General features: G+C 46.8%; 1 protein-coding gene across 3 annotated transcripts in view; it reads right to left on the bottom strand.

Moving 5' to 3' along the window:
- Positions 1-6,197: 6,197 nt before the first annotated feature.
- SPAG1 (sperm associated antigen 1) overlaps positions 6,198-26,881 on the bottom strand; it is a 308,451-nt gene continuing 287,767 nt past the window's right edge. For all 3 annotated transcript variants that reach the window (XM_063924199.1, XM_063924198.1, XM_063924200.1), the window contains exons 14-19: positions 14,996-15,141; positions 14,192-14,333; positions 12,744-12,870; positions 11,031-11,177; positions 8,070-8,411; positions 6,198-7,166 (exon numbers count right to left, since the gene is read on the bottom strand). In XM_063924199.1, coding sequence (XP_063780269.1) covers positions 7,035-7,166; positions 8,070-8,411; positions 11,031-11,177; positions 12,744-12,870; positions 14,192-14,333; positions 14,996-15,141 — 1,036 coding nt within the window. In that variant the 3' untranslated portion in view covers positions 6,198-7,034. The remainder of the gene's footprint in view (positions 7,167-8,069; positions 8,412-11,030; positions 11,178-12,743; positions 12,871-14,191; positions 14,334-14,995; positions 15,142-26,881) is intronic.

Raw genomic sequence — 26,881 nt, 5'->3', positions numbered from 1 at the left:
CCTTCCTTGCTTTAATCAAAGTAGGAATGACTTCTTCCGGCATGCCTCTTTCCTTTAGGATCCGGCGTTCAACCGCCATGCCGTCAAACGCAGCCGCGGTAAGTCTTGAAACAGACAGGGACCCTGCTGAAGCAAGTCCCTCCTTAGAGGTAGAGGCCACGGATCTTCCGTGATCATCTCTTGAAGTTCCGGGTACCAAGTCCTCCTTGGCCAATCCGGAACCACTAGTATCGTTCTTACGCCTCTTTGCCGTATAATTCTCAATACTTTTGGTATGAGAGGCAGAGGAGGAAACACATACACCGACTGGTACACCCAAGGCGTTACCAGCGCGTCCACAGCTATTGCCTGCGGATCTCTTGACCTGGCGCAATACCTGTCCAGTTTTTTGTTGAGGCGAGACGCCATCATGTCCACCATTGGTCTTTCCCAACGGGTTACCAGCATGTGGAAGACTTCTGGATGAAGTCCCCACTCTCCCGGGTGAAGATCGTGTCTGCTGAGGAAGTCTGCTTCCCAGTTGTCCACTCCCGGGATGAACACTGCTGACAGTGCTATCACATGATTCTCTGCCCAGCGAAGAATCCTTGCAGCTTCTGCCATTGCCCTCCTGCTTCTTGTGCCGCCCTGTCTGTTCACATGGGCGACTGCCGTGATGTTGTCCGACTGGATCAATACCGGTTTTCCCTGAAGCAGAGGTTCTGCCTGGTTTAGAGCATTGTATATTGCTCTTAGTTCCAGAATGTTTATGTGAAGAGACGTTTCCAGGCTCGTCCATACTCCCTGGAAGTTTCTTCCTTGTGTGACTGCTCCCCAGCCTCTCAGGCTGGCGTCCGTGGTCACCAGGATCCAATCCTGTATGCCGAATCTGCGGCCCTCCAATAGATGAGCACTCTGCAACCACCACAGAAGAGACACCCTTGTCCTTGGAGACAGGGTTATCCGTAGGTGCATCTGAAGATGCGACCCTGACCATTTGTCCAACAGATCCCTTTGGAAAATTCTTGCGTGGAATCTGCCGAATGGAATCGCTTCGTAAGAAGCCACCATTTTTCCCAGGACTCTTGTGCATTGATGTACAGACACCTTTCCTGGTTTTAGGAGGTTCCTGACAAGCTCGGATAACTCCTTGGCTTTTTCCTCCGGGAGAAAAACCTTTTTCTGAACCGTGTCCAGAATCATCCCTAGGAACAGCAGACGAGTTGTCGGCATTAACTGGGATTTTGGAATATTCAGAATCCACCCGTGCTGTTTTAGCACTTCTTGAGACAGTGCTAATCCCATCTCTAGCTGTTCTCTGGACCTCGCCCTTATTAGGAGATCGTCCAAGTATGGGATAATTAATACGCCTTTTCTTCGAAGAAGAATCATCATCTCGGCCATTACCTTTGTAAAGATCCGAGGTGCCGTGGACAATCCGAACGGCAGCGTCTGAAACTGATAGTGACAGTTTTGTACAACGAACCTGAGGTACCCCTGGTGTGAGGGGTAAATTGGAACGTGGAGATACGCATCCTTGATGTCCAAGGATACCATAAAGTTCCCCTCTTCCAGGTTCGCTATCACTGCTCTGAGTGACTCCATTTTGAACTTGAACTTCTTTATGTACAGGTTCAAGGACTTCAGATTTAGAATAGGCCTTACCGAGCCATCCGGCTTCGGTACCACAAAAAGAGTGGAATAATACCCCTTCCCTTGTTGCAGAAGAGGTACCTTGACTATCACCTGCTGAGAGTACAGCTTGTGAATGGCTTCCAACACCGTCTCCCTTTCGGAGGGGGACGTTGGTAAAGCAGACCTCAGGAAACGGCGAGGTGGATCTGTCTCTAATTCCAACCTGTATCCCTGAGATATTATCTGCAGGATCCAGGGATCTACTTGCGAGTGAGCCCACTGCGCGCTGTAATTTTTGAGACGACCGCCCACCGTCCCCGAGTCCGCTTGAGAAGCCCCAGCGTCATGCTGAGGCTTTTGTAGAAGCCGGGGAGGGCTTCTGATCCTGGGAAGGAGCTGCGTGTTGCTGTCTCTTCCCTCGACCTTTGCCTCGTGGCAAATATGAATAGCCCTTTGCTCTCTTATTTTTAAAGGAACGAAAGGGCTGCGGTTGAAAAGTCGGTGCCTTTTTCTGTTGGGGAGTGACTTGAGGTAGAAAGGTGGATTTCCCGGCTGTAGCCGTGGCCACCAAATCTGATAGACCGACTCCAAATAACTCCTCCCCCTTATACGGCAAAACTTCCATATGCCGTTTTGAATCCGCATCGCCTGTCCACTGTCGCGTCCATAAAGCTCTTCTGGCCGAAATGGACATAGCACTTACCCGTGATGCCAGTGTGCATATATCCCTCTGTGCATCACGCATATAAAGAAATGCATCCTTTATTTGTTCTAACGACAGTAGAATATTGTCCCTGTCCAGGGTATCAATATTTTCAATCAGGGATTCTGACCAAACTACCCCCGCACTGCCCATCCAGGCAGTTGCTACAGCTGGTCGTAGTATAACACCTGCATGTGTGTATATACTTTTTTGGATATTTTCCATCCTCCTATCTGATGGATCTTTAAGTGCGGCCGTCTCAGGAGAGGGTAACGCCACTTGTTTAGATAAGCGTGTTAGCGCCTTGTCCACCCTAGGAGGTGTTTCCCAGCGCTCCCTAACCTCTGGCGGGAAAGGGTATAATGCCAATAATTTCTTTGAAATTATCAGCTTTTTATCAGGGGCAACCCACGCTTCATTACACACGTCATTTAGTTCTTCTGATTCAGGAAAAACTATAGGTAGTTTTTTCATACCCCACATAATACCCTGTTTAGTGGTACCTGTAGTATCAGCTAAATGTAACGCCTCCTTCATTGCCAAAATCATATAACGTGTGGCCCTACTGGAAAATACGGTTGATTCGTCACCGTCACCACTGGAGTCATCGCCTGTGTCTGGGTCTGTGTCGACCGACTGAGGCAAAGGGCGTTTCACAGCCCCTGACGGTGTTTGAGTCGCCTGGACAGGCACTAATTGATTGTCCGGCCGTCTCATGTCGTCAAACGACTGCTTTAGCGTGTTGACACTATCCCGTAGTTCCATAAATAAAGGCATCCATTCTGGTGTCGACCCCCTAGGAGGTGACATCCCCATATTTGGCAATTGCTCCGCCTCCACACCAATATCGTCCTCATACATGTCGACACACACGTACCGACACACAGCAGACACACAGGGAATGCTCCTAATGAAGACAGGACCCACTAGCCCTTTGGGGAGACAGAGGGAGAGTTTGCCAGCACACACCAAAAGCGCTATATATATATCAGGGATAGCCTTATAATAAGTGCTCCCCTATAGCTGCTTTGTTATATAAAAATATCGCCATAAATTTGCCCCCCCTCTCTGTTTTACCCTGTTTCTGTAGTGCAGTGCAGGGGAGAGACCTGGGAGCCGTCCTGACCAGCGGAGCTGTGAGAGGAAATGGCGCCGTGTGCTGAGGAGATAGGCCCCGCCCCTTTTCCGGCGGGCTCGTCTCCCGCTATTTTGAGAAATCAGGCAGGGGTTAAATATCTCCATATAGCCTCTAGGGCTATATGTGAGGTATTTTTAGCCTTTATAGGTACTCATTTTGCCTCCCAGGGCGCCCCCCTCCCAGCGCCCTGCACCCTCAGTGACTGCCGTGTGAAGTGTGCTGAGAGGAAAATGGCGCACAGCTGCAGTGCTGTGCGCTACCTTTAGAAGACTGCAGGAGTCTTCAGCCGCCGATTCTGGACCTCTTCTGTCTTCAGCATCTGCAAGGGGGCCGGCGGCGCGGCTCCGGTGACCATCCAGGCTGTACCTGTGATCGTCCCTCTGGAGCTTGATGTCCAGTAGCCAAGAAGCCAATCCATCCTGCACGCAGGTGAGTTGACTCCTTCTCCCCTCAGTCCCTCGCTGCAGTGATCCTGTTGCCAGCAGGAATCACTGTAACATAAAAAACCTAGCTAAACTTTCTCTAAGCAGCTCTTTAGGAGAGCCACCTAGATTGCACCCTTCTCGGCCGGGCACAAAAATCTAACTGGAGTCTGGAGGAGGGTCATAGGGGGAGGAGCCAGTGCACACCACCTGATCGGAAAAGCTTTACTTTTTGTGCCCTGTCTCCTGCGGAGCCGCTATTCCCCATGGTCCTTTCAGGAACCCCAGCATCCACTAGGACGATAGAGAAATCCACTTGTAACAATAAAGCATTGTGTATTGAACAGGTGAATGGAAAATGACGGAACACAAGAGACATGAGTCTGAGCTGTAGAATGTATAAAATATGAGGGAGAAGGACTGGTTAATACACAATGATCCCTGTAGTATACAGCAAACTTCTCCTCACATACACACAACATGCTTTTCAGATCTCCCATTAATGACCGCAATTCTGTGAGATCTGGAAAACATGCACTGTTGAGTTTATCCAATATACTACAGAATCACTTGTATATTCCATTACAAAGGCCCTCAAAAATGCTGTACTGCTATAGGCAAGGACAGGATACAGGAAGATTAGTCGCAGCTGCAGTATTGAGAAGAGCACTCCCCAGAGGCAGGTTCCTGAATTACACTGCAGTATAGAAGACAGCAAGTCACGCAAGCACAAAGATTGGTCACAATTTGGACTTGAACAGAAAGCTATAAGCAACAGAATAGCTATAGCCGAAACTGCTGTGTGAGAGGTCTACTAAACATGCTGTACTCCCTACCACATAACATACACCTACACTGTATAATCTATACAGAGATCTGTGCAGATTTCTTACACTGGTACAGCCGCAAGAGAGGCAGGGAACAGATGACCCATGCAAAGTACCCACTGAAGACTGCAGAGGCTTTATATCTGGAGAACACAGCACCCCGGGAAAGTAAAGTACTGGGTTTATCTGAACAACCGAGCCCTCGAGATGCTATCATTTCATGTTTCTGTGGAATTCTTTAAGCCAGGGTTTCCCAAGCTTGGTCCTAAAGACACCCTAACAGCGCAAGCTTTAAGGCTATCCATGCTTGGACACAGTTGGTATCATCAAACTATCTGAGATACTAATTACCTGTGCTTAATCCTTAAATCCTGGCCTGTTAGGATGCCTTGAGCACAGAGTGTGTGAACCACTACTTTAAGCTATTGGTCTGCTGCTATTTCATGTACATCATTTTAGTTTAGTATTTGAAACAAGATTACTTTTATTCTCTGCTTAGCACAAAGAAAACGCACGCAACACAGTCACACGCACGGGCCTTTGGCGGTAAACTGCCTCTTACAGCGGTCCTCCTGCTGGGGCCAGGTGGTTGAGCGGATGTAAGTGGTCATTAATGTAGGTAGGTCTGTGAATAGCAGGCATATTGCTATGTGAAGCTGTAGTCAGTGTGGGAGAGCTGCTCATATCATTACACAGCATAGGAACCATACAGAGAGAGTGCAGTAATGTATGGACACGAGTAACAGGGATCCAATCTGCATTTGTGCTTCTTGAGAAACCTCTTTCTGTTACTCTTGTATAATGCATTATATTTGTAGCAAATATCGCCCCCTTGTGGTTATTTTTGTCTATATTGCCAAGCTGGGATCCTGCTGCTCTCTCTCTGTAACTGCAGCAAACAGTAGGCCTGAGCAATGAGAAACCTATGGGTTACCAAGGTGGGCCATTTCCTCATTAGGTGCATATGCCCTTAGTGTGTATTCTAGCACCCTGCACCTAAATCAGTGAGGGGGGCATAGTTAAAATGTTATACGTGATGTATGGCTACATTAACAATACATTGTGAATAAAATGAATATGCCTCCCTCACTGGGGTGCTAGAATGAACACTATGCCCTCTATATTATATTTTACACTAACACATTGAGGGTGATATGACAAAGTAGCACATGAAACTAACTAGAAAAGCAGAGTGTTCACAAGTACTCTATTACGGTCATAATGACTGGTTAAAGCAAAGGGGACACTCCTTCCCTGTTACAATTGAGCGATTAAGTTATAAAGAGATTCCGAGCATTCACTAATTAAGCTCTTATGAATGCTGCATTTTTATTATCACCCTTAGGGTACAAAGTTACTGCTTGGTTCACTTTGTTACTAGTCACCTACATACTGGGGTGGTGGGGGGTAGCTGGGGTGCTGTCATTTTGGCGGCCAAGCTAATGTTGATGATGATTAAGACTTCTCTGTAATACAAGTGAAACTCTGTGGGGTAATGTAACAAGCCTTTATTACAGACCTGCTTCTGTCTTGTTGTAGCACATGTAGTTATATCCCAGAATACATTTAGTCAAACATAAAACCATTATAATAGCAGTGTAGGAAGGGTTATTGCTGTTAACAAGGATCCCCAAGAAGAATAAATGTCTTATTAGGATACCTCGGCCTCTCTCGATATTCATCCTTTACATACTTGACACAACAGTGAAGAGGATGTTGTTAAGCAATCTTCCCACAGAACAAATCAGACAAAATTAGTTATATTGGGGGGAAAGACTGTAAAAGTGGATTCTTAAATGTGTCAGTCTGACTTCATAAATCAGGTCTTAGCATTTGGATTTACGAGGGACATATGACATTCTCACAAATACTGCTGGATGTACACCGGATAGCTTTGTCCTGGGCTGTTGCAGTTATAAGGCTCAAAGCCGGTGTGCTTGTTTCTTGGTGTATGCTGCGTCCAATGACGGAAGTAACATCCCGTGCCGTCCATACGATGCTCGTTGGGGCACCTACTTATTAATATCGTACTTTATATCTTGCAGTGAGAGCTTCCTGGAGTAAATGGGGGAAGGATTCCTGATGGCTTGTGCAGAGGGACAGATTCCAGCGACTTCACTCATCACATTGCCAGATGAAGGGATTTCTGCCACGCTATTATCCAGGATGCGATCGCTTATGGAAATGAATTGAACAACTTTACACTTAAATAATATTCCAACAGTCATGCTGAGTAGGTTATCAGTCAGCTGATATACTGTAGTTTGCATAGTTTATCCTTCCCTAATGATATGATCGATCAAACCGTGCATAGGAATAATGTGCTGAGCTCAGAGACCATATTTCTGTGCCAAGTCTGTTACTGCATCCGGGTCAGGGTCATCGCCCCGTTTTCCCGACAGACACCTGAGGAGATCTTCAACGTCTTCTTTCTCTGTCTTGGCGAGAAGTAAGGACACCACCTGAAAGGCAGATGATACAGGTCATATTCAGGTAGGAGCACTACATCTGCAGTCTGTACGCACACAATTGGTTTTCTGTACTACATTACGGTGGGTGTGGTCAGTGCCATTTGGACGTATCCACCCCAATGCTACCAGCCCCAATGTCTCCCTGCTAAGTAAACATAGAATAACTGCATCATTTTGTGAGCAGAAAAAGAATGATTTATGGCTAAGGGTGAGGACAGCTGTGCAGCTTGGTGATTATTCTGGCATGATGGTGGGCCTATCTTTATGTGGAGGCCCGGTGCTGTAGTCCCATCCGCCCCATTGCTAATCTGGCTCTGTTAATTGGGAACCTACTGCAATACTCTTAATGGTGTCGCTGCTAATTACATAGCAGACATATGCAATTTGCTATTACATACTGTGGTAAAACAGGGCCCCAACGCATTTCAGAACATGATCCTAAGGATGCCTTGTAGCAGGTGAAACGCATCAACTTGTTACCTTGCTACAATAGAAAAAGAATTCAGCAACTAGACCAGGCCTGGCCAACCTGTGGCTCTCCGGCTGTTACAAAACTACACATGCCAGCATGCCTTGCCACGGTTTTAGCATTCCATAATAGCAAAACTGTGGCAGAGCATGTTGGGACTTGTAGTTTCACTACAGCTAGAGAGCCACAGGTTGGCCAGGCCTCGTCTAGCTGCCAAATTATTTTTCTATTATGGTAAGGTAACAAGTTGACGCGTTTCCTAAACTAGACAGACCCATCAGTCCATACATGCAGATATTCCCATACACAACAGAAGCACCAACAAGAAACATCTATAGGTTCTAGTGATGGGAACGATTCCAGACTGTCCATTGTTTGTTAGAAGCAATCACAGTTCCCCCCCCATCCCCTCCTGGTACCCGTACCGTAAACCTATCTGCTGTGCTGAGGTGATACAGGTGCCGATACACCAGGGTAGGGTTCTTCTCCACAACATGCTTCTTCAGGGACTGTACAATTAGCAGAAGGGTCTCTGTGTCTAGCTTGTTGCTCAGGAACGTTGGCAAGTCATTTGGGTCTATGATAGACAGTAGTTGGGCGCAGCCTTCCAAGTCATTCCCTGCTCTGCAGTTATTCATGAGCTGTTCAAACTCATAGGCGTTGCTGGGCTTTGTGATTGGAGGCCTCTGGTTATTCCCTGGTGACGTATCACTTTCATGTCTGTTGAGGTTGAATGTATTGGAAGTCTGTTCCTCCTTCTCATCCACCTTAAAGACAAAAGACAATTATAATGAGCAAGCTATTATTTAGTAAGGGCAGAAACCAGACAGCAAAGGGTCATGTGGGCTATTTCAGGAAAGACTGCAACCAGTGGGTGGAACTGAAGGCAAATGTCCCATCTGTATCCGTTACTCATGCTTCTATCTACGGCAGTAAATGTGTCTTGGGTAAAGGACAGCTGGGCTATTTTGGTACACCTGGGGCACAGGTATAGGCTTGTGCACCACTCTCTGTCCATAACGGATCTCAATGGAGACACAAACTGATGCCATGTCCATGAACAACAGATACTTTACCGGAGGTGGATTATGGAACTCAAGGGAAAGTAGAACATGCTCTCTTCATTCCCCATTCATGCTTTATCACCCGCGTCAGCAACGCCCCCATGTGCACCGCGTCAGCATCACCCTATAGCAGAGTTTCCCAAAATCCACCATTACAGTCCAGGTTTTCAGGATATCCATGCTTCAGTCCAGATGGTTGAATCAAATTGACTGAGGTACGAATTAAGCCACATGTGCTAAAGCATGGCTTGCCTAAAATCCTGTACAGTCATGGCAGAGTTAGGGACCCTCTATTCCATAGTCCATGATCTCTAGACCAGGGGTTCTCAACTCCAAGTATTAAGTACCACCAACCGGTGATGTTTTGTGAACTTTTCTAATGACAGGAGGAAGAATCTACGTTGCCGAGTCAGTAATTATCCCACCTGCCCCCAATGACAGACATCCTCAAAACATGACCTGTTGGGAAAACTGGGTGAGAACGACTGCTCTTTACAATAACCTTACTCTCACCGATTCAGTTGTCCAATAGTGGAACTTGGACGGATATCAGGACATCTGCGTGCTTGCAACCTTACTATGCAAAAAAGTGCAGTAACCAATAGCAACGAGTCTCTAAAACATAGTAAACTGCAGAAACCAAAAAGGGCAATACCACCTTATCTTTAGTTCCCTGTGAAACAGCTGTTAATAGTGCCACCTTGTTCTCGAGTAGATCAATCCATTGATGGAACTTTTGAAGGACACAAGTACTTACCTCTTAGGCAAGGCACACACGAGAGATGTTGGTGTACCTGCCATCCAAGGTAAGTGTACACACTCACCAAAAGGCCACTACATACGTTGCACCCTGTAATGCAGCTGGACGGGGCACCTGAATTTGCCCGCCCAGCTGGGACGTAGGCCTCCACAGCAAGAGTACACACAGCACGATCTGTAGATATATTGGTCATCAGGATACGTCTGAATGACATAGTTCACAGATATAGCACTGGTATACGCACTTCTGATGTGCCCATGATATATCGGCCATTCAACTGAATGTCAGATATATAGAGGCCAGTCTGTACCCAGCAATAGCCCTCCAATAGTTCTCCAGCACAGCCTATTCTCCCTGACACTAACACTCAGGCATCTGGTCTAAATGAAATCATTGAAGAGCCGTCTTTACCCATCAGTGACCCAGAGGAAGATAAGTGGGCAGTTTAGAGCATTCGGTTTTCGGAGGAAGGTCAGTGTTAGCGGTTCATGAAGTTGGACAAGCAATGATCTCATCATTATTATTTTGGTATAAAAGATTCTTAATGCATGGATTTTACTTACATAAAACTGCAGTTCTCAGTGTTCTTTCTAAACAGAAAATGACAGCGCAGAATCCATCTATTGTACTAGGAAAGCTCTGTCCGGAACACGGGCACTGAATGTATTGGAGGGGGTGCATTGTGCATTAAACGCCTGATGAAGTGCATTGTGCATTAAATGAAGGGTCTCTGTCCCCATAACACCACCAGGCATCTTAGTCACAGTGACGCGTGGAAATAAAACAAAGCAGCAGGTGTCCTGTTCCAATCACAGCGCCCAGGCTCCCGGGGAAAAGACTTGTGATCTCACAAGACACTGACGTGGGCAGGAGTGGGAATTACACTTGCTATTTTCAGCCTGAATCCAATCAGTGCAGGAACAAACCTCCTCGAGGTCAGCGCTCTATTAAACCTGTAACAGACTTACACTCTGAGGATGGAACACGCTGCATCTCATTCCTGGGTCCCAGTGGTTCACAAAGTCTTACAACATCCTTAAGCAGACACCAGCATTTCACTGTAATATCTCATTCTCACAAACAATTCTAAACTGAGCAACGTAATACCACTTTCAGACAGAAATGTCTGAAAGTCCCGGCAATTACCTGGCAGTTTTGCCGGGACCTGCCTGTCCCCCCTTTTCACACAGACATGCAAATTACCGGGTCCAGAATTTCGACCCGGTAATTTTGCAGATCAACACGGGGATTTTGTCTGTGTGAAAGGGTCAACCCGTGTCATAATTCCCGTGTCTGGTAGATTCCAGGGTCGAAGACCCGTGAATTTCAACAGGGGTCGACCCTTTCACACAGAAAAAGGACCCGCGTGTTTCGTGAAATTACCAGGTGGAACTGCTTCACCCGGTAATTTCATGTTCTGTCTGAAAGGGGTATAAATGTGGCCAACAGGAAATGATTTCTCTGCTAGAAACACTTTCTTTCTACCATCCTTCATAAGACCTTAACGGTAGCTTTGTGAATAAAAGTCTATACTGCTTCCTTGCAGAGAGACCCTGACCTACCTCCTCTATTAGGATCTTCTTTCTTTGCTTTTCATGTCCCTCGGTAGCTAAGAAGGGTGCGATTTCCGATAGGAGATTCTTTGCTTCTGCGACGCCTGGATCCAGCGACATAATTTTCCGGAGATCACTGGCACAATCTTGATATTTCTAAAGTGATTAATGACAATTGTTTACCATTAAAGTGTGATATGATAGAATTATACACACATGGGTATACTTACCCCAAAGTCTGGCCAGTTGGGAGTGTAACGCTCCGGCAGTAGACTGTTACCGCCTTCCATTTTCTTTGATAAAAGAACAGTAGCAGCGTGCATACGGTCAAAGTAAAAATGTGCACTGCTACTGGCGCAAATCTGCATATGGCGCCACACTGTGCTTCAGCGTGGAAGGAGACAAAACTGTTCTCGCGTCTCCTCTCCAGTAGGACAAGCACAGTGCAGACCTAACACCAGCTTCAACTGGTGTCAGGTAAAATGGTGAACAGCCATGCCTTTCACGGCTTAGTAATTGGCCACGTGCCGCAATACTTGTAGCTTACTATGGGGATGTGGCGAACTGCGCTAATGATGAAGTGTGTGACAAATCAATGATTTCTCTGCAGAAACCAGCTTTGGAGGTTGATAAAACAAGTGGTAACACCACAAACATACCCTATTCATAATACGAAGCATCCCTGTAACACTGCTATAAAGGCAGGGCAAACCTGAGGCTCTTAGTGCTGCAGCGATATTGCCTTGTCACTGCCCTGTGCACAGGGTGTACCCAGACCTCATCACTCCCTGGGAAGGAAGCTGCGCCCTTTACTTCCTAATAGGGTTACCAGGTACTGCACACCATACTAGTCTGGAGGGTGAGATAATGTAGCCCAACAGAGTGACCCATAAGTGTATCGTTTGGTTTCATCTACTTCCAGTTGAAATAAATACAAGCTGGTCTATCCCTCTAATCCCCCATGGATGTTTAGGAATATAAGGGGGGTATCCAATTAGCCGCGGTAATTTACTGCAGCTAATTGCTTCGCCGGAGGCTATTCAATTAGCCCTCCTCCCTCCGATGGCGCCATTTATCTGGAATTATGTTTTGCGTGCCTCGGGCACGCAAACAATCCACGATAAGTGCCCTTTAGACCCGCGATAAGTGACGCGAAAATACAAAGGGGTGCGGCTTTTCACGGGACCTATATATTTTCACGCAAAAAGTGGGTGTTTTTCACAGGATCTAAATGGATAGGGCATTAAAACGAAAAAAAAAAAAATGCGAACACACCTGTTCTACACGCTGGCGGCACTATCGCGAGTGAATTGGATACCCTCCGTAAGAGAGTGACAGACGGGGCACAAGTCAGTTACTGTATATAGTCCTTTTGCCGAATTTCTATATATTCTATTGGAAAACTTTCCTGCAACTAGAAAGTTCCTACAAACACGTACTTCTATGCACGCTATCATCAGTGTAAGCCTAGGGCTGAGGTGGTTAATGTGCTCCTCTCCCCCTCCCCATACACATACTTATTCTGTACAGACATGTAAGGAGACAAGGTGCGCTACTTTTACTGCAGAGGTTTGGAATTTCGCAGCAGCACCTCCCACCACTGACCCCACCGTTTCCTGACTGCAGGCAGAGAAGCCGATTACTAAATCAGGTTACAAAATAAGTTGCTTGTGGGACAGAGTTGCAACAGTAGTAGTAGCGTGGTCATATCCCCCCATTTACCTCTAATCCCTTGTAGGCCTGAGCTCGCCTGTACAGAGCTTTGATATTAGAGGAGTCTCGCTGCAGGGCACAATCACAGTCGTTCCTGGCATCTTCATACTGGCACAGTTTCAAGCAGCACAGTGCTCTGCAATAGAAAGTGTAGGCTCAGCTAAAACGCCTGTGCATCAGTGTAAGTCCTGACATTAAAGCCAAAGATGAAGAAAATATAGATCTTGCAATTTGCTGATAGGGATGAACCTTCCCGCTCAATGCCAGAACTCATCTTATTATGCAGTAAGAGATTCAGTTGTGTACTGCACACTACCATATTCCTGTAAAAGTCCATCCTATATGCCAAATCTCCCATTTGCATCTAGCAATATTACACTGCAGGTTTAAGAAATATTTTATACACAAAGGATTATTTTGCACCCACCAGTTTTCACCAGACGGCAAAAAGCCGTGAATCAGAACCTTTCACACGGAATGGCTTTGTGCGGTGTTTTAGGATGTTGGCATGTACAGCAGCAGCCGCCCTATTCAGTGGCTAATGATAGCAGTAACACGGCGACCGTGTCCGCGTTGTCTGAAAGCATCCATATAGTTACATGGTTTACAAAAAAAAAAAAATTCAGCCCCAAAAACAGGTGGCTTTTTGCCGCCCGGTGAAAACCGGTGGGTGTGAAATAGCCTTTATAGTCATGACCCATTAGCGTTTCTATAATGGGTGCAATGTGTGCGGTGCACACGGGCCCCTGGGTCCGGGGAAGGGGCGCCACACCGCACCCATTTAAATACTTACCTAACTGCATTCCAGAGGCAGGCGCAGCGTCCTCGGCGGAAATCGCTGCCGCCAAATTGGTCTCCGGAGATCTGAGCATGCGCAGTAGACTCCGGCACATTGCCAGAGTCTACCGCGCCTTTCAGAGAAGGGGGCCCACCCGGAGGTGCACACGGGCCCCCTCCTCTGTAGAAACGCCGCTGTCATGATAGCAAATGGGAATTACATCCATTCCTCTATGAAATCAACCCACGGTCATGCAGCGGAATCTTTATTTCATAGGCTACACCTAGCAATATTCAGGAATACAAATCTGTAGGAATTGGCTGGTCTATAAATACACAAACATTGGAATTCCACGCACAATAGAATCAGGGCAGCAGAAAGTACCTTTCATTTCTGACTTTTATTAACTTGTAAGAGCCACAGCATAGGAGACACAAATAGACCTGAATATACATAACCTGCCCCCACCGCCCTGTATAACCATCTGAAGAATGACGAGATCACAACCATGGAGGCAGACCAGTTAGACCACATTAACCAGTTCCCTGGGACACTTGTGACAAAGCACGGCTACCAGATGTATATCCCAACGGGCCAGTCAGATGACCGTTTAACATATCTGAAAGCCAACGCTGGCACGTGTATAACGTGCCGTGTGTTATATCGCAGGTGCTCTCACCTGTTGGTGTATATGGCACATTCTTCAGGATTTAGTTTTAGACACTCTGTATATTTCTTCATGGCGTCTCTGTACTGCCCCTTCTTTACGTGATCATTGCCTTCCTGCTTCAGAGACGAGAACCTCTCCTCGGCCGATTCGCCTGGATAGGTAAAACTGGTTACACTCCATCTAGGTCATATACAGCACTTGTATCTAAGCTACGGCATTTATTTTCTGTAGATGTTCTACTTAGCATTCATTTCATTCGATGAAACAGAAAAAAATAATAATAATAATAATAATAATAATAATAATAATAATAATAAAATTTCCTCCATACTGCGAATGACAAGGACACTAGTTAGCCAGGAGTTATACCATAGAAAGTAGCAAGCGGAGCACTATTACACGGGTCAAAGTTCAAATTGGGAGATTATCTTTATTGTAGTCGATTAAAGGTTTCTTCTAATAGCCATAATAATTTACAATAGGGAGCACATTATATAATACACAAGTACTATTGAACACGGAAGTGATGACATCAGAACTCACCATTTATACATTAGTTACAGGAGTTTGGTTATTATAGTGCAATTAACTAACGGATCTTTACTGTTACTTTGCTGCAGGAGAATAGTCTTTGCCCTGTAAGAAGGCATTTTACAATAACAGCTAATATATGGCTTACCCAGTCTCCTACGGGTTCCCATGTGTAGCGGGCAAAAGTTTATGGTGATTTCCGTAAGAGATAAGGGCATAAAACTTGATCCCATGGGCATTATAACTAAATAATCAGAGTATGTAGGAAGCTATGGCTCATACCAGTCACGCGCTCGGGGCGGATATGGCTTGCGGCAGCCATGTTTTGTTCACGCAGATGTAATTGGGTGGACACAGGAACTGATGGAATCGGTGGCAGTTTTTCCCTCCAGTTCGGTCCATCAATATCGATCAATGTTTTTGTAATTCTGTTTGGAAGAAACGTAAAGGAAAGAAGATAAATACAGGATGAGCTGTAACATGGACACACGAGGACGCAAGCTTCCTGCATGTGGAACAGCCATAATTACTTATTAATGATTTCCTGTGGGCGAGAGCTCCCTAGGTTTACCTGGGGTGGCTGTATCCAGACTAATGCTCTCTTGTACGAGGAGGATTTATCAAAGCTTGGACAGAGATAACGTATCAACCAATCAGCTCCTAACGGCCATGTTACAGGCTGTGTTTAAAAAATTAAGCAGATTGATTAGTACATTATCTCTTGCCACTTTATACTGCTCCAAGCTTTGATAAACCTACCCTGTAGTGTTTACTTCCCCTCCCTGCAAACTACAAACTGGCATAGACGTAAATATTTTCATGTAGAAACGTATGTGCAACTGCAGCATAAAACACATACTGGACATTTAGTTTCATTTAGCCACGAAGAAAAGTAGCGTAGAATATTTTTTCCATCAATAGTTTTTATTAAGGTTTTGTTCCGTTAACAGGGGAGGAGAGTATAAATAAATACATACATAAAAATGTGAGAGTGTACAAGGGTGTGTGTGTGGCGGGTGGGAGGGTGGCGGGTGGGAGGGGAGGGGAGGGGGGTGCGGCTGGTCGACAAGACCATTTACATCATTGCATTAGTATATACCAAGATGAAACATGAATAAACACGAAAACAGGCCGAACAATGTCGTGAATTTTTTTTTTTTTTTTTAGATATTAGGCCGTATCAAGGAGCAATTCTGCACCTTCCCCATCTGTGGTAAATTTGTGCCAACTATACTATTTAACTAGCGGGGAATTGGCTGTAAAAAAGAGTAGGGAACACCTAAGGTCTCCATTTGGAAGGCGTGATGGATTTTACCAATTACTCTTCGAAGGAGCGGAGGCGGAGAACGCTTCCACTTCTGCGCTACAGCCGTCCTAGTAGCAATGAAAATGTGACCCAAAAACATAGCGGTCTGAATTGGATAGGTCTGCAGGGAACACATGAAACAAAGCTAAAATGGGAGACTCATGCAGGCCTACATGAAGGACTTTATAAATCAGGTATGCTTGACCGATGGTTGGAATCCTGGCGGAGGAGGATGGAGGGGGAGGGAGTGCAGCAAGCCCTTTGCGGGTTCTATTCCCACTCTATGGGTGCTGTGGACACCCACAAGTGTCCACGACACCCAGTAGTCCCTGTTAGTCGGCATGCCGACTGTCGGGATTGTGAGTTTTCGGGATGTAGGGGGAGGTTATGTGACAGTCGGCCTCATGACCACCGGTCACATGAATACATCCCCTCTCCAGAGATCTAATCCCAGAGCAACTCCAAAACACATGTAAAATGTCCCCAACCTCTCCACAGTCTCTCCAACAAAATTTAGATTAAGGAGGCCAAATTTGTGCAGTTTCTTTTGTAGTTGAAGAGAAAAAAAAAAAATGACCTGATGGTACCACTACCAACATCTACAACATCAGCTATGGTTGTAAGACCATGGGAGATTCACCCGGCAACCTGCAGATCGGGAATCAACCGGGAGAGGGCACATAGGGAAAGGCTGCGAGCTGGTAGGGATATGTAATTAGTAGAGACCGCGATAGTGTCCCAAGCCTTAAGGGAATCAGATCTCGCCCTAGGGGTAGCCAGGAGTAGGGGTCTCAGTCGGTTAGGAGTCCACACCAATTCCACAAGGAGTAAATGTGGAAGCAACGCTTTCTCCAAGTCATCCCAGTGGTTAGCTCCATGGAGTAAGGACCAGTCACTGATCTGCGCTACTAAACAAGCATAGCGATACGTCAGTAAGTCAGGAAACTCCAGCCCCCCCCCCCTCCCCCCAACGTCTTGATCGTGTCAAGCGATGAAGAGATCTGTGGAGATTTACCTTTCCAAATGTAGCGCGCAAGATCAAAGAGTGGACGTGGGTAATAAACTTTTGGGGAACAAAGCATGAGATTGTTTGAAATAAATACATAACTTTTGGCAAAATTGTCATTTTAAATGAGGCTATTCTACCGAACCAGGACACATCAACATGGCTAATAAGGGGCAAGTAATTAAGTGGCATATGTATTAAGCCTGGAGAAGGTATATGGAAGTGATAAAGCGGTGATAAGTGCAAGGTGATAACGCACCAGCCAACCTGCTCCTGTCAATTTACATATTGCAGCTGATTGATTGGTGCGTTATCACCTTGCTTTTATCACCACTTTTATCACTTTCTTCAGGCTTAATACATCTGCCCCTAACTTCCATCAGTTTAGACATGTAGTTCAGGAATATGTATGCCCAAATATGAAATGGAATCGTTTTTTCCAATTGTATTTCTACATGCGTTTTAGCTTAGTGAAGGTGCATGTGAAAAAGGTAAGGCCTCAGAGCAGTATTTTTGTTACTCCCAAAATTAAACAGGAGAAATGTTTAGGGTTATATACAAGCACTAAATTATAGTTTTGCTTTTTTTGCCGCAAACTCAGGTCATGCGTATTCGTAAAATTAAATAAAATCTGTCAAAAAAAATATTTTTTACAAAATAAAATCTTAATGCAACGTGTTAGTAGTTCTAATAGTATAGCCATATTTATATTTTGTAGGTAACAGAAATGCTTCTCTTGATTTGTGTAACAAATGAGGGGGCATGTGGTTGAATTTTATATAGAATTGTGGACCCTTCCAGAAGACTCGTGTGTGAGAACATTTCTACTACAGAAGACAGGTGTCGGACCCTAGGACTTCTCAACGCGGCTCTACAGCAGTAGTCATGGAAGTGCAGAGAAGCTATGCCGCAGTTTGTTGTACAGGGTTATTACAAAAGTAACAAGACAGCTTTAACAATTTATAAAATAATGACTATTTAAGATAACGACAAACAGCATATGCAGTTTCATAGAAAAACTGTGGAAGTTTAACCTACGGAAGGCCCTGATGACGTAAGCAACAGGAAGTGCATCATGTGACCAGTCAGGCAAGATTGCCAAGAGATGGAGTACCACATAACTAGAAATTACTTCTATGAAAGAATTCCACAAGGCTGGATTGGCCTCACAATGGACGGCAACATGTCTCTCCTACGCTGGCCACTGCGTGGGGATGTGTCAAGTATAAGACCTTCATTCTTCCCTTTCTTGCTAATCTTGGTGATCTGAAACAACATATCACTACAGCTATTCTGGAGGTAATGCAGACATGTTAACACGTTTGGCAAGAATTTCACTACTGTGTTGATATTGGCAGTGTGTCTCAAGGTACACACAACGGATATCTGTAAGTTGCTGTAATAAACTTCCACAGGTTCTCTACAAAACATTGTATGGTGCGAGTCATTATCATAAGAATTGTTAAAACGGTCTGTCATTTTTGTAAGAACCCTGCACAAAAAACACATATAATTAGCACCATCTCTGCAAATACAACTATTTTACTTGGTGAACACATTAACATTTTTTGTAACCATTACTGTAATAAGAATTTACTTACCGATAATTCTATTTCTCGTAGTCCGTAGTGGATGCTGGGGACTCCGTCAGGACCATGGGGAATAGCGGCTCCGCAGGAGACAGGGCACAAAATTAAAAAAGTTTGACCACTAGGTGGTGTGCACTGGCTCCTCCCCCTATGACCCTCCTCCAAGCCTCAGTTAGGATACTGTGCCCGGACGAGCGTACACAATAAGGAAGGATTTTGAATCCCGGGTAAGACTCATACCAGCCACACCAATCACACTGTACAACTTGAGATCTGAACCCAGTTAACAGCATGATAACAGAGGAGCCTCTGAAAAGATGGCTTCCAACAATAATAACCCGATTTTTGTAACAATAACTATGTACAAGTATTGCAGACAATCCGCACTTGGGATGGGCGCCCAGCATCCACTACGGACTACGAGAAATAGAATTATCGGTAAGTAAATTCTTATTTTCTCTGACGTCCTAAGTGGATGCTGGGGACTCCGTCAGGACCATCGGGATTATACCAAAGCTCCCAAACGGGCGGGAGAGTGCGGATGACTCTGCAGCACCGAATGAGAGAACTCCAGGTCCTCCTTAGCCAGGGTATCAAATTTGTAGAATTTTACAAACGTGTTCTCCCCTGACCACTTAGCTGCTCGGCAGCGTTGTAATGCCGAGACCCCTCGGGCAGCCGCCCAAGGTGAGCCCACCTTCCTTGTGGAGTGGGCATTTACAGATTTTGGCTGTGGCAGGCCTGCCACAGAATGCGCAAGTTGAATTGTGCTACAAATCCAACGAGCAATCGTCTGCTTAGACGCAGGAACACCCAGCTTGTTGGGTGCATACAGTATAAACAGCGAGTCAGCCTTTCTGACTCCAGCCGTCCTTTAAATATATATATATATTTTTAAGGCTCTGACAACGTCGAACAACTTGGAGTCCTCCAAGTCGCTAGAAGCCGCAGGCACCACAATAGGTTGGTTCAGGTGAAACGCTGATACCACCTTAGGGAGAAACTGAGGACGCGTCCGCAGTTCTGCCCTGTCCCAATGGAAAATCAGATATGGGCTTTTGTACGATAAAGCCGCCAATTCTTACACTCTCCTGGCCGAAGCCAGGGCCAGTAGCATGGTCACTTTCCATGTAAGATATTTCAAATCCACCGATTTGAGTGGCTCAAACCAATGGGATTTGAGAAATCCCAAAACTACATTGAGATCCCACGGTGCCACTGGAGGCACAACCGGGCTGTATATGTAGTACTCCTTTGACAAAAGCTTGGACTTCAGGAACTGAAGCCAATTTTTTTCTGGAAGAAAATCGACAGGGCCGAAATTTGAACCTTAATGGACCCCAATTTGAGGCCCATAGACAATCCTGTTTGCAGGAAATGTAGGAATCGACCCAGTTGAAATTCCTCCGTCGGAGCCCTCTCCCTCAGGATCCGGCGTTCAACCGCCATGCCGTCAAACGCAGCCGCGGTAAGTCTAGAGGTAGAGTGCACGGATCCTCCGTGCGCATCTCTTGAAGTTCCGGGTACCAAGTCCTTCTTGGCCAATCCGGAGCCACGAGTATCGTTCTTACTCCCCTTCGCCTTATAATTCTCAGTACCTTGGGTATGAGAGGCAGAGGGGGGGAACACATACATTGACTGGTACACCCATGGTGTTACCAATGCGTCCCCAGCTATTGCCTGAGGGTCTCTTGACCCGGCGCAATACCTGTCCAGTTTTTTGTTGAGGCGGGACGCCATCATGTCCACCTTTGGTTTTTCCCAACGGTTCACAATCATGTGGAAGACTTCTGGGTGAAGTCCCCACTCTCCCGGGTGGTGATCGTGTCTGCTAAGAAAATCTGCTTCCCAGTTGTCCACTCCCGGAATGAACACTGCTGACAGTGCTATCACATGATTTTCTGCCCAGAGAAAAATCCTTGCAGCTTCTGCCATTGCCCTCCTGCTTCTTGTGTCGCCCTGTCTGTTTACGTGGGCGACTGCCGTGGTGTTGTCCTACTGGATCAACACTGGCTGACCCTGAAGCAGAGGTCTTGCCAGGCTTAGAGCATTGTAAATGGCCCTTAGCTCCAGTATATTTATGTGAAGTGAAGTCTCCAGGCTTGACCACACTCCCTGGAAATTTCTTCCCTGTGTGACTGCTCCCCAGCCTCTCAGGCTGGCATTCGTGGTCACCAGGACCCAGTCCTGAATGCCGAATCTGCGGCCCTCCAAAAAGGTGAGCACTCTGCAACCACCACAGAAGAGACCCCCTTGTCCTTGGAGACGGGGCTATCCGCTGATGCATCTGAAGATGCGATCCGGACGATTTGTCCAGCAGATCCCACTGAAAGGTTCTTGCGTGGAATCTGCCGAATGGAATCGCTTCGTAAGAAGCCATCATTTACCCAGGACTCTTGTGCATTGATGCACTGACACTTTTCTTGGTTTTAGGAGGTTCCTGACTAGCTCGGATAACTCCCTGGCTTTCTCCTCCGGGAGAAAAACCTTTTTCTGAACTGTGTCCAGAATCATCCCTAGGAACAGCAGACGTGTTGTCGGGATCAGCTGGGATTTTGGAATATTTAGAATCCACCCGTGCTGTTGTAGCACTACTTGGTATAGTGCTACTGCGACCTCTAACTGTTCTCTGGATCAGGAGAACGTTCAAGTAAGGGATAATTAATACGCCTTTCCTTTGAAGTAGAATCATCATTTCAGCCTTTACCTTGGTAAAGACCCGGGGTGCCGTGGACAATCCAAACGGCAACGTCTGAAACCGATAGGGACAGTTTTGTACCACGAACCTCAGGTACCCTTGGTGTGAAGGGCAAATTGGGACATGGAGGTAAGCATCCTTGATGTCCCAGGACACCATAAAGTCCCCTTCTTCCAGATTCGCTATCACTGCTCTGAGTGATTTCATCTTGAACTTGAACCTTTGTATGTAAGTGTTCAAAAGATTTCAGACTTAGAATAGGTCTCACCGAGCCGTCCGGCTTCGGTACCACAAACAGCGTGGAATAATACCCCTTTCCTTGTTGTAGTAGGGGTACCTTGACTATTACTTGCTGGGAATACAGCTTGTGAATAGCTTCCAACACCGTCTCCCTGTCGGAGGGAGATGTTGGTAAAGCAGACTTCAGGAATCTGTGAGGAAGAGACGTCTCGAATTCCAATCTGTACCCCTGTGATACTACCTGCAGGATCCAGGGGTCGACTTGCGAGTGAGCCCACTGCGCGCTGAAATTCTTGAGACGACCCCCCCACCGGACCTGAGTCCGCTTGTAGGGCCCCAGCGACATGCTGAGGACTTTCCAGAAGCGGAGGAAGGCTTCTGCTCCTGGGAAGGAGCTGCTTGCTGCAGTCTCTTACCCTTTTCTTTGCCTCGGGCAGATATGAATGGCCTTTTGCCCGCTTGTTCTTATGAGAACGAAAGGACTGAGGCTGAAAAGACGGTGTCTTTTTCTGTTGGGAGGTGACCCGAGGTAAAAAAGGTGGATTTTCCGGCTGTTGCCGTGGCCACCAAGTCCGATAGACCGACCCCAAATAATTCCTCCCCTTTATACGGCAAACTTCCATATGCCGCTTGGAATCCGCATCACCTGACCACTGTCGCGTCCATAAACTTCTTCTGGCAGAAATGGACAGCGCACTTACCCTTGATGCCAGAGTGCCAATATCCCTCTGTGCATCTCGCATATAAAGAAAATGCATCCTTTAGATGCTCTATAGTCAATAAAATATTGTCGCTATTCAGGGTATCAATATTTCCAGTCAGAGATTCCGACCAAACCCCCCCAGCACTGCACATCCATGCTGGGGCGATTGCTGGTCGCAGTATAACATCAGTATGTGTGTATATACTTTTTAGAGTATTTTCCAGCCTCCTATCAGCTGGATCTTTGAGGGCGGCCGTATCAGGAGACGGTAACGCCACTTGTTTTGATAAGCGTGTGAGCGCCTTATCTACCCTAGGGGGTGTTTCCCAGCGCGCCCTAACCTCTGGCGGGAAAGGGTATAATGCCAATAACTTCTTTGAAATTAGCAACTTCCTATCGGGGGTAACCCACGCTTCATCACACACTTCAATCAATTTATCTGATTCAGGAAAAACTACAGGTAGTTTTTTTTTTTTTCACACCCCACATAATACCCATTTTTGTGGTACTTGTAGTATCAGAAATATGTAACGCCTCCTTCATTGCCTTGATTATGTAACGTGTGGCCCTACTGGAAAATACGTTTGTTTCTTCACCGTCGACACTGGAGTCAGTGTCCGTGTCTGTGTCTATGTCGACCGACTGAGGTAATGGGCGTTTTAAAACCCCTGACGGTGTTTGAGACGCCTGGACAGGTACTAATTGGTTTGCCGGCCGTCTCATATCGTCAACCGACCTTGTAGCGTGTTGACACTATCACGTAATTCTATAAATAAAGCCATCCATTCCGGTGTAGACTCCCTAGGGGGTGACATCCCATTACAGGCAATTGCTCCGCCTCCACTAACATCGTCCTCATACCTGTCGACACACACGTACCGACACACAGCACACACACAGGGAATGCTCTGATAGAGGACAGGACCCCACTAGCCCTTTGGGGAGACAGAGGGAGAGTTTGCCAGCACACACCAAGGCGCTATAATTATACAGGGACAACCTTATAGTAAGTGTTTTCCCTTATAGCAGCTTAATATATATTAATATCGCCAAAATATGCCCCCCCTCTCTGTTTTAACCCTGTTTCTGTAGTGCAGTGCAGGGGAGAGCCTGGGAGCCTTCCCACCAGCGGATCTGTGTGGGAAAAATGGCGCTGTGTGCTGAGGAGATAGGCCCCGCCCCCTTCACGGCGGGCTCTTCTCCCGGTTTTTTCTGTAATCCTGGCGGGGGTTAAATACATCCATATAGCCCAGGGGCTATATGTGATGTATTTTTAGCCAGTAAAGGTAATTACATTGCTGCCCAGGGCGCCCCCCCCCAGCGCCCTGCACCCTCAGTGACCGCGGTGTGAAGTGTGCTGAGAGCAATGGCGCACAGCTGCAGTGCTGTGCGCTACCTTAAGAAGACTGGGACGTCTTCAGCCGCCGATTTCTGGACCTCTTCTCTCTTCAGCATCTGTAAGGGGGCCGGCGGCGCGGCTCCGGTGACCCATCCAGGCTGTACCTGTGATCGTCCCTCTGGAGCTAGTGTCCAGTAGCCTAAGAAGCCAATCCATCCTGCACGCAGGTGAGTTCACTTCTTCTCCCCTTAGTCCCGCGTTGCAGTGAGCCTGTTGCCAGCAGGACTCACTGAAAATAAAAAACCTAAAAAACTTTTATTCTAAGCAGCTCTTTAGGAGAGCCACCTAGATTGCACCCTTCTCGGCCGGGCACAAAAACCTAACTGAGGCTTGGAGGAGGGTCATAGGGGGAGGAGCCAGTGCACACCACCTAGTGGTCAAACTTTTAATTTTGTGCCCTGTCTCCTGCGGAGCCGCTATTCCCCATGGTCCTGACGGAGTCCCCAGCATCCACTTAGGACGTCAGAGAAAATAAGATTTTACTTACCGATAAATCTATTTCTCGTAGTCCGTAGTGGATGCTGGGGACTCCGTCAGGACCATGGGGAATAGCGGCTCCGCAGGAGACAGGGCACAAAACTAAAGCTTTAGGATCAGGTGGTGTGTACTGGCTCCTCCCCCTATGACCCTCCTCCAAGCCTCAGTTAGGATACTGTGCCCGGACGAGCGTACACAATAAGGAAGGATATTGAATCCCGGGTAAGACTCATACCAGCCACACCAATCACACCGTATAACTTGTGATCTAAACCCAGTTAACAGTATGACAAACGTAGGAGCCTCTGAACAGACGGCTCACAACAAATAACCCGATTTTTTTGTAACAATAACTATGTACAAGTATTGCAGACAATCCGCACTTGGGATGGGCGCCCAGCCTATCCCAGATCTACTACGGACTACGAGAAATAGATTTATCGGTAAGTAAAATCTTATTTTCTCTGACGTCCTAAGTGGATGCTGGGGACTCCGTCAGGACCATGGGGATTATACCAAAGCTCCCAAACGGGCGGGAGAGTGCGGATGACTCTGCAGCACCGAATGAGAGAACTCCAGGTCCTCTTTAGCCAGAGTATCAAATTTGTAGAATTTTACAAACGTGTTCTCCCCCGACCACGTAGCTGCTCGGCAGAGTTGTAATGCCGAGACCCCTCGGGCAGCCGCCCAGGATGAGCCCACCTTCCTTGTGGAATGGGCCTTGACAGATTTAGGCTGTGGCAGGCCTGCCACAGAATGTGCAAGTTGAATTGTGCTACAAATCCAACGCGCAATCGTCTGCTTAGAAGCAGGAGCACCCAGCTTGTTGGGTGCATACAGTATAAACAGCGAGTCAGATTTTCTGACTCCAGCCGTCCTTGAAATGTATATTTTCAATGCCCTGACAACGTCCAGCAACTTGGAATCTTCCAAATCGCTAGTAGCCGCAGGCACCACAATAGGCTGGTTCACGTGAAACGCTGACACCACCTTAGGCAGAAACTGAGGACGCGTCCGCAGTTCTGCCCTGTCCGAATGGAAAATCAGATATGGGCTCTTATACGATAAAGCCGCCAATTCTGATACTCTCCTGGCTGAAGCCAGGGCCAGTAGCATGGTTACTTTCCATGTAAGATATTTCAAATCCACCGATTTGAGTGGCTCAAACCAATGGGATTTGAGAAAATCCAAAACTACATTCAGGTCCCACGGAGCCACTGGGGGCACAACCGGGGGCTGTATATGTAGTACTCCTTTTACAAAAGTCTGGACTTCAGGAACTGAAGCCAATTCTTTCTGGAAGAAAATCGACAGGGCCGAAATTTGAACCTTAATGGACCCCAATTTGAGGCCCATAGACAATCCTGTTTGCAGGAAATGTAGGAATCGACCCAGTTGAAATTCCTCCGTGGGGGCCTTCCTGGCCTCACACCACGCAACATATTTTCTCCAAATGCGGTGATAATGTTGTGCAGTCACCTCCTTCCTGGCTTTAACCAGTGTAGGAATGACCTCTTCTGGAATGCCTTTTTCCTTTAGAATTCGGCGTTCAACCGCCATGCCGTCAAACGCAGCCGCGGTAAGTCTTGGAATAGACACGGTCCCTGCTGAATCAGGTCCCGTCTTAGAGGTAGAGGCCACGGATTTTCCGTGAGCATCTCCTGAAGTTCCGGGTACCAAGTTCTTCTTGGCCAATCCGGAGCCACGAGTATCGTTCTTACTCCCCTTTGCCGTATAATTCTCAGTACTTTGGGTATGAGAGGCAGAGGAGGAAACACATACACTGACTGGTACACCCACGGTGTTACCAGAGCGTCCACAGCTATTGCCTGAGGGTCTCTTGACCTGGCGCAATACCTGTCCAGTTTTTTGTTGAGGCGAGACACCATCATATCCACCTTTGGTTTTTCCCAACGGTTCACAATCATGTGGAAGACTTCTGGATGAAGTCCCCACTCTCCCGGGTGTAGATCGTGTCTGCTGAGGAAGTCTGCTTCCCAGTTGTCTACTCCCGGAATGAACATTGCTGACAGTGCTATCACATGATCTTCCGCCCAGCGAAGAATCCTTGCAGCTTCTGCCATTGCTCTCCTGCTTCTTGTGCCGCCCTGTCTGTTTACGTGGGCGACTGCCGTGATGTTGTCCGACTGGATCAACACCGGCTGACCCTGAAGCAGGGGTTTTGCCAGGCTTAGAGCATTGTAAATTGCTCTTAGCTCCAGTATATTTATATGAAGAGACATCTCCAGGCTTGACCATACTCCCTGGAAGTTTCTTCCCTGTGTGACCGCTCCCCAGCCTCTCAGACTGGCATCCGTGGTCACCAGGACCCAGTCCTGTATGCCGAATCTGCGGCCCTCTAACAGATGAGCACTCTGCAACCACCACAGAAGAGACACCCTTGTCCGTGGCGATAAGGTTATCCGCTGATGCATCTGCAGATGCGATCCGGACCATTTGTCCAGCAGATCCCACTGAAAAGTTCGTGCGTGGAATCTGCCGAATGGAATTGCTTCGTAAGAAGCCACCATCTTTCCCAGGACTCTTGTGCATTGATGCACAGACACTTTTCCTGGTTTTAGGAGGTTCCTGACAAGTTCGGATAACTCCTTGGCTTTCTCCTCCGGAAGAAACACCTTTTTCTGAACCGTGTCCAGAATCATTCCCAGAAACAGCAGACGTGTTGTCGGGGTCAACTGAGATTTTGGAAAATTCAGAATCCACCCGTGTTGTTGCAGCACTACCTGGGT

This window comes from Pseudophryne corroboree, chromosome 5 (assembly GCF_028390025.1).
Source record: "Pseudophryne corroboree isolate aPseCor3 chromosome 5, aPseCor3.hap2, whole genome shotgun sequence".
In the NCBI taxonomy this organism is placed as follows: domain Eukaryota; kingdom Metazoa; phylum Chordata; class Amphibia; order Anura; family Myobatrachidae; genus Pseudophryne; species Pseudophryne corroboree.
The sequence above is the reverse complement of the archived record's forward strand: the minus strand, read 5'-3'. Positions and strand labels throughout refer to the sequence as shown.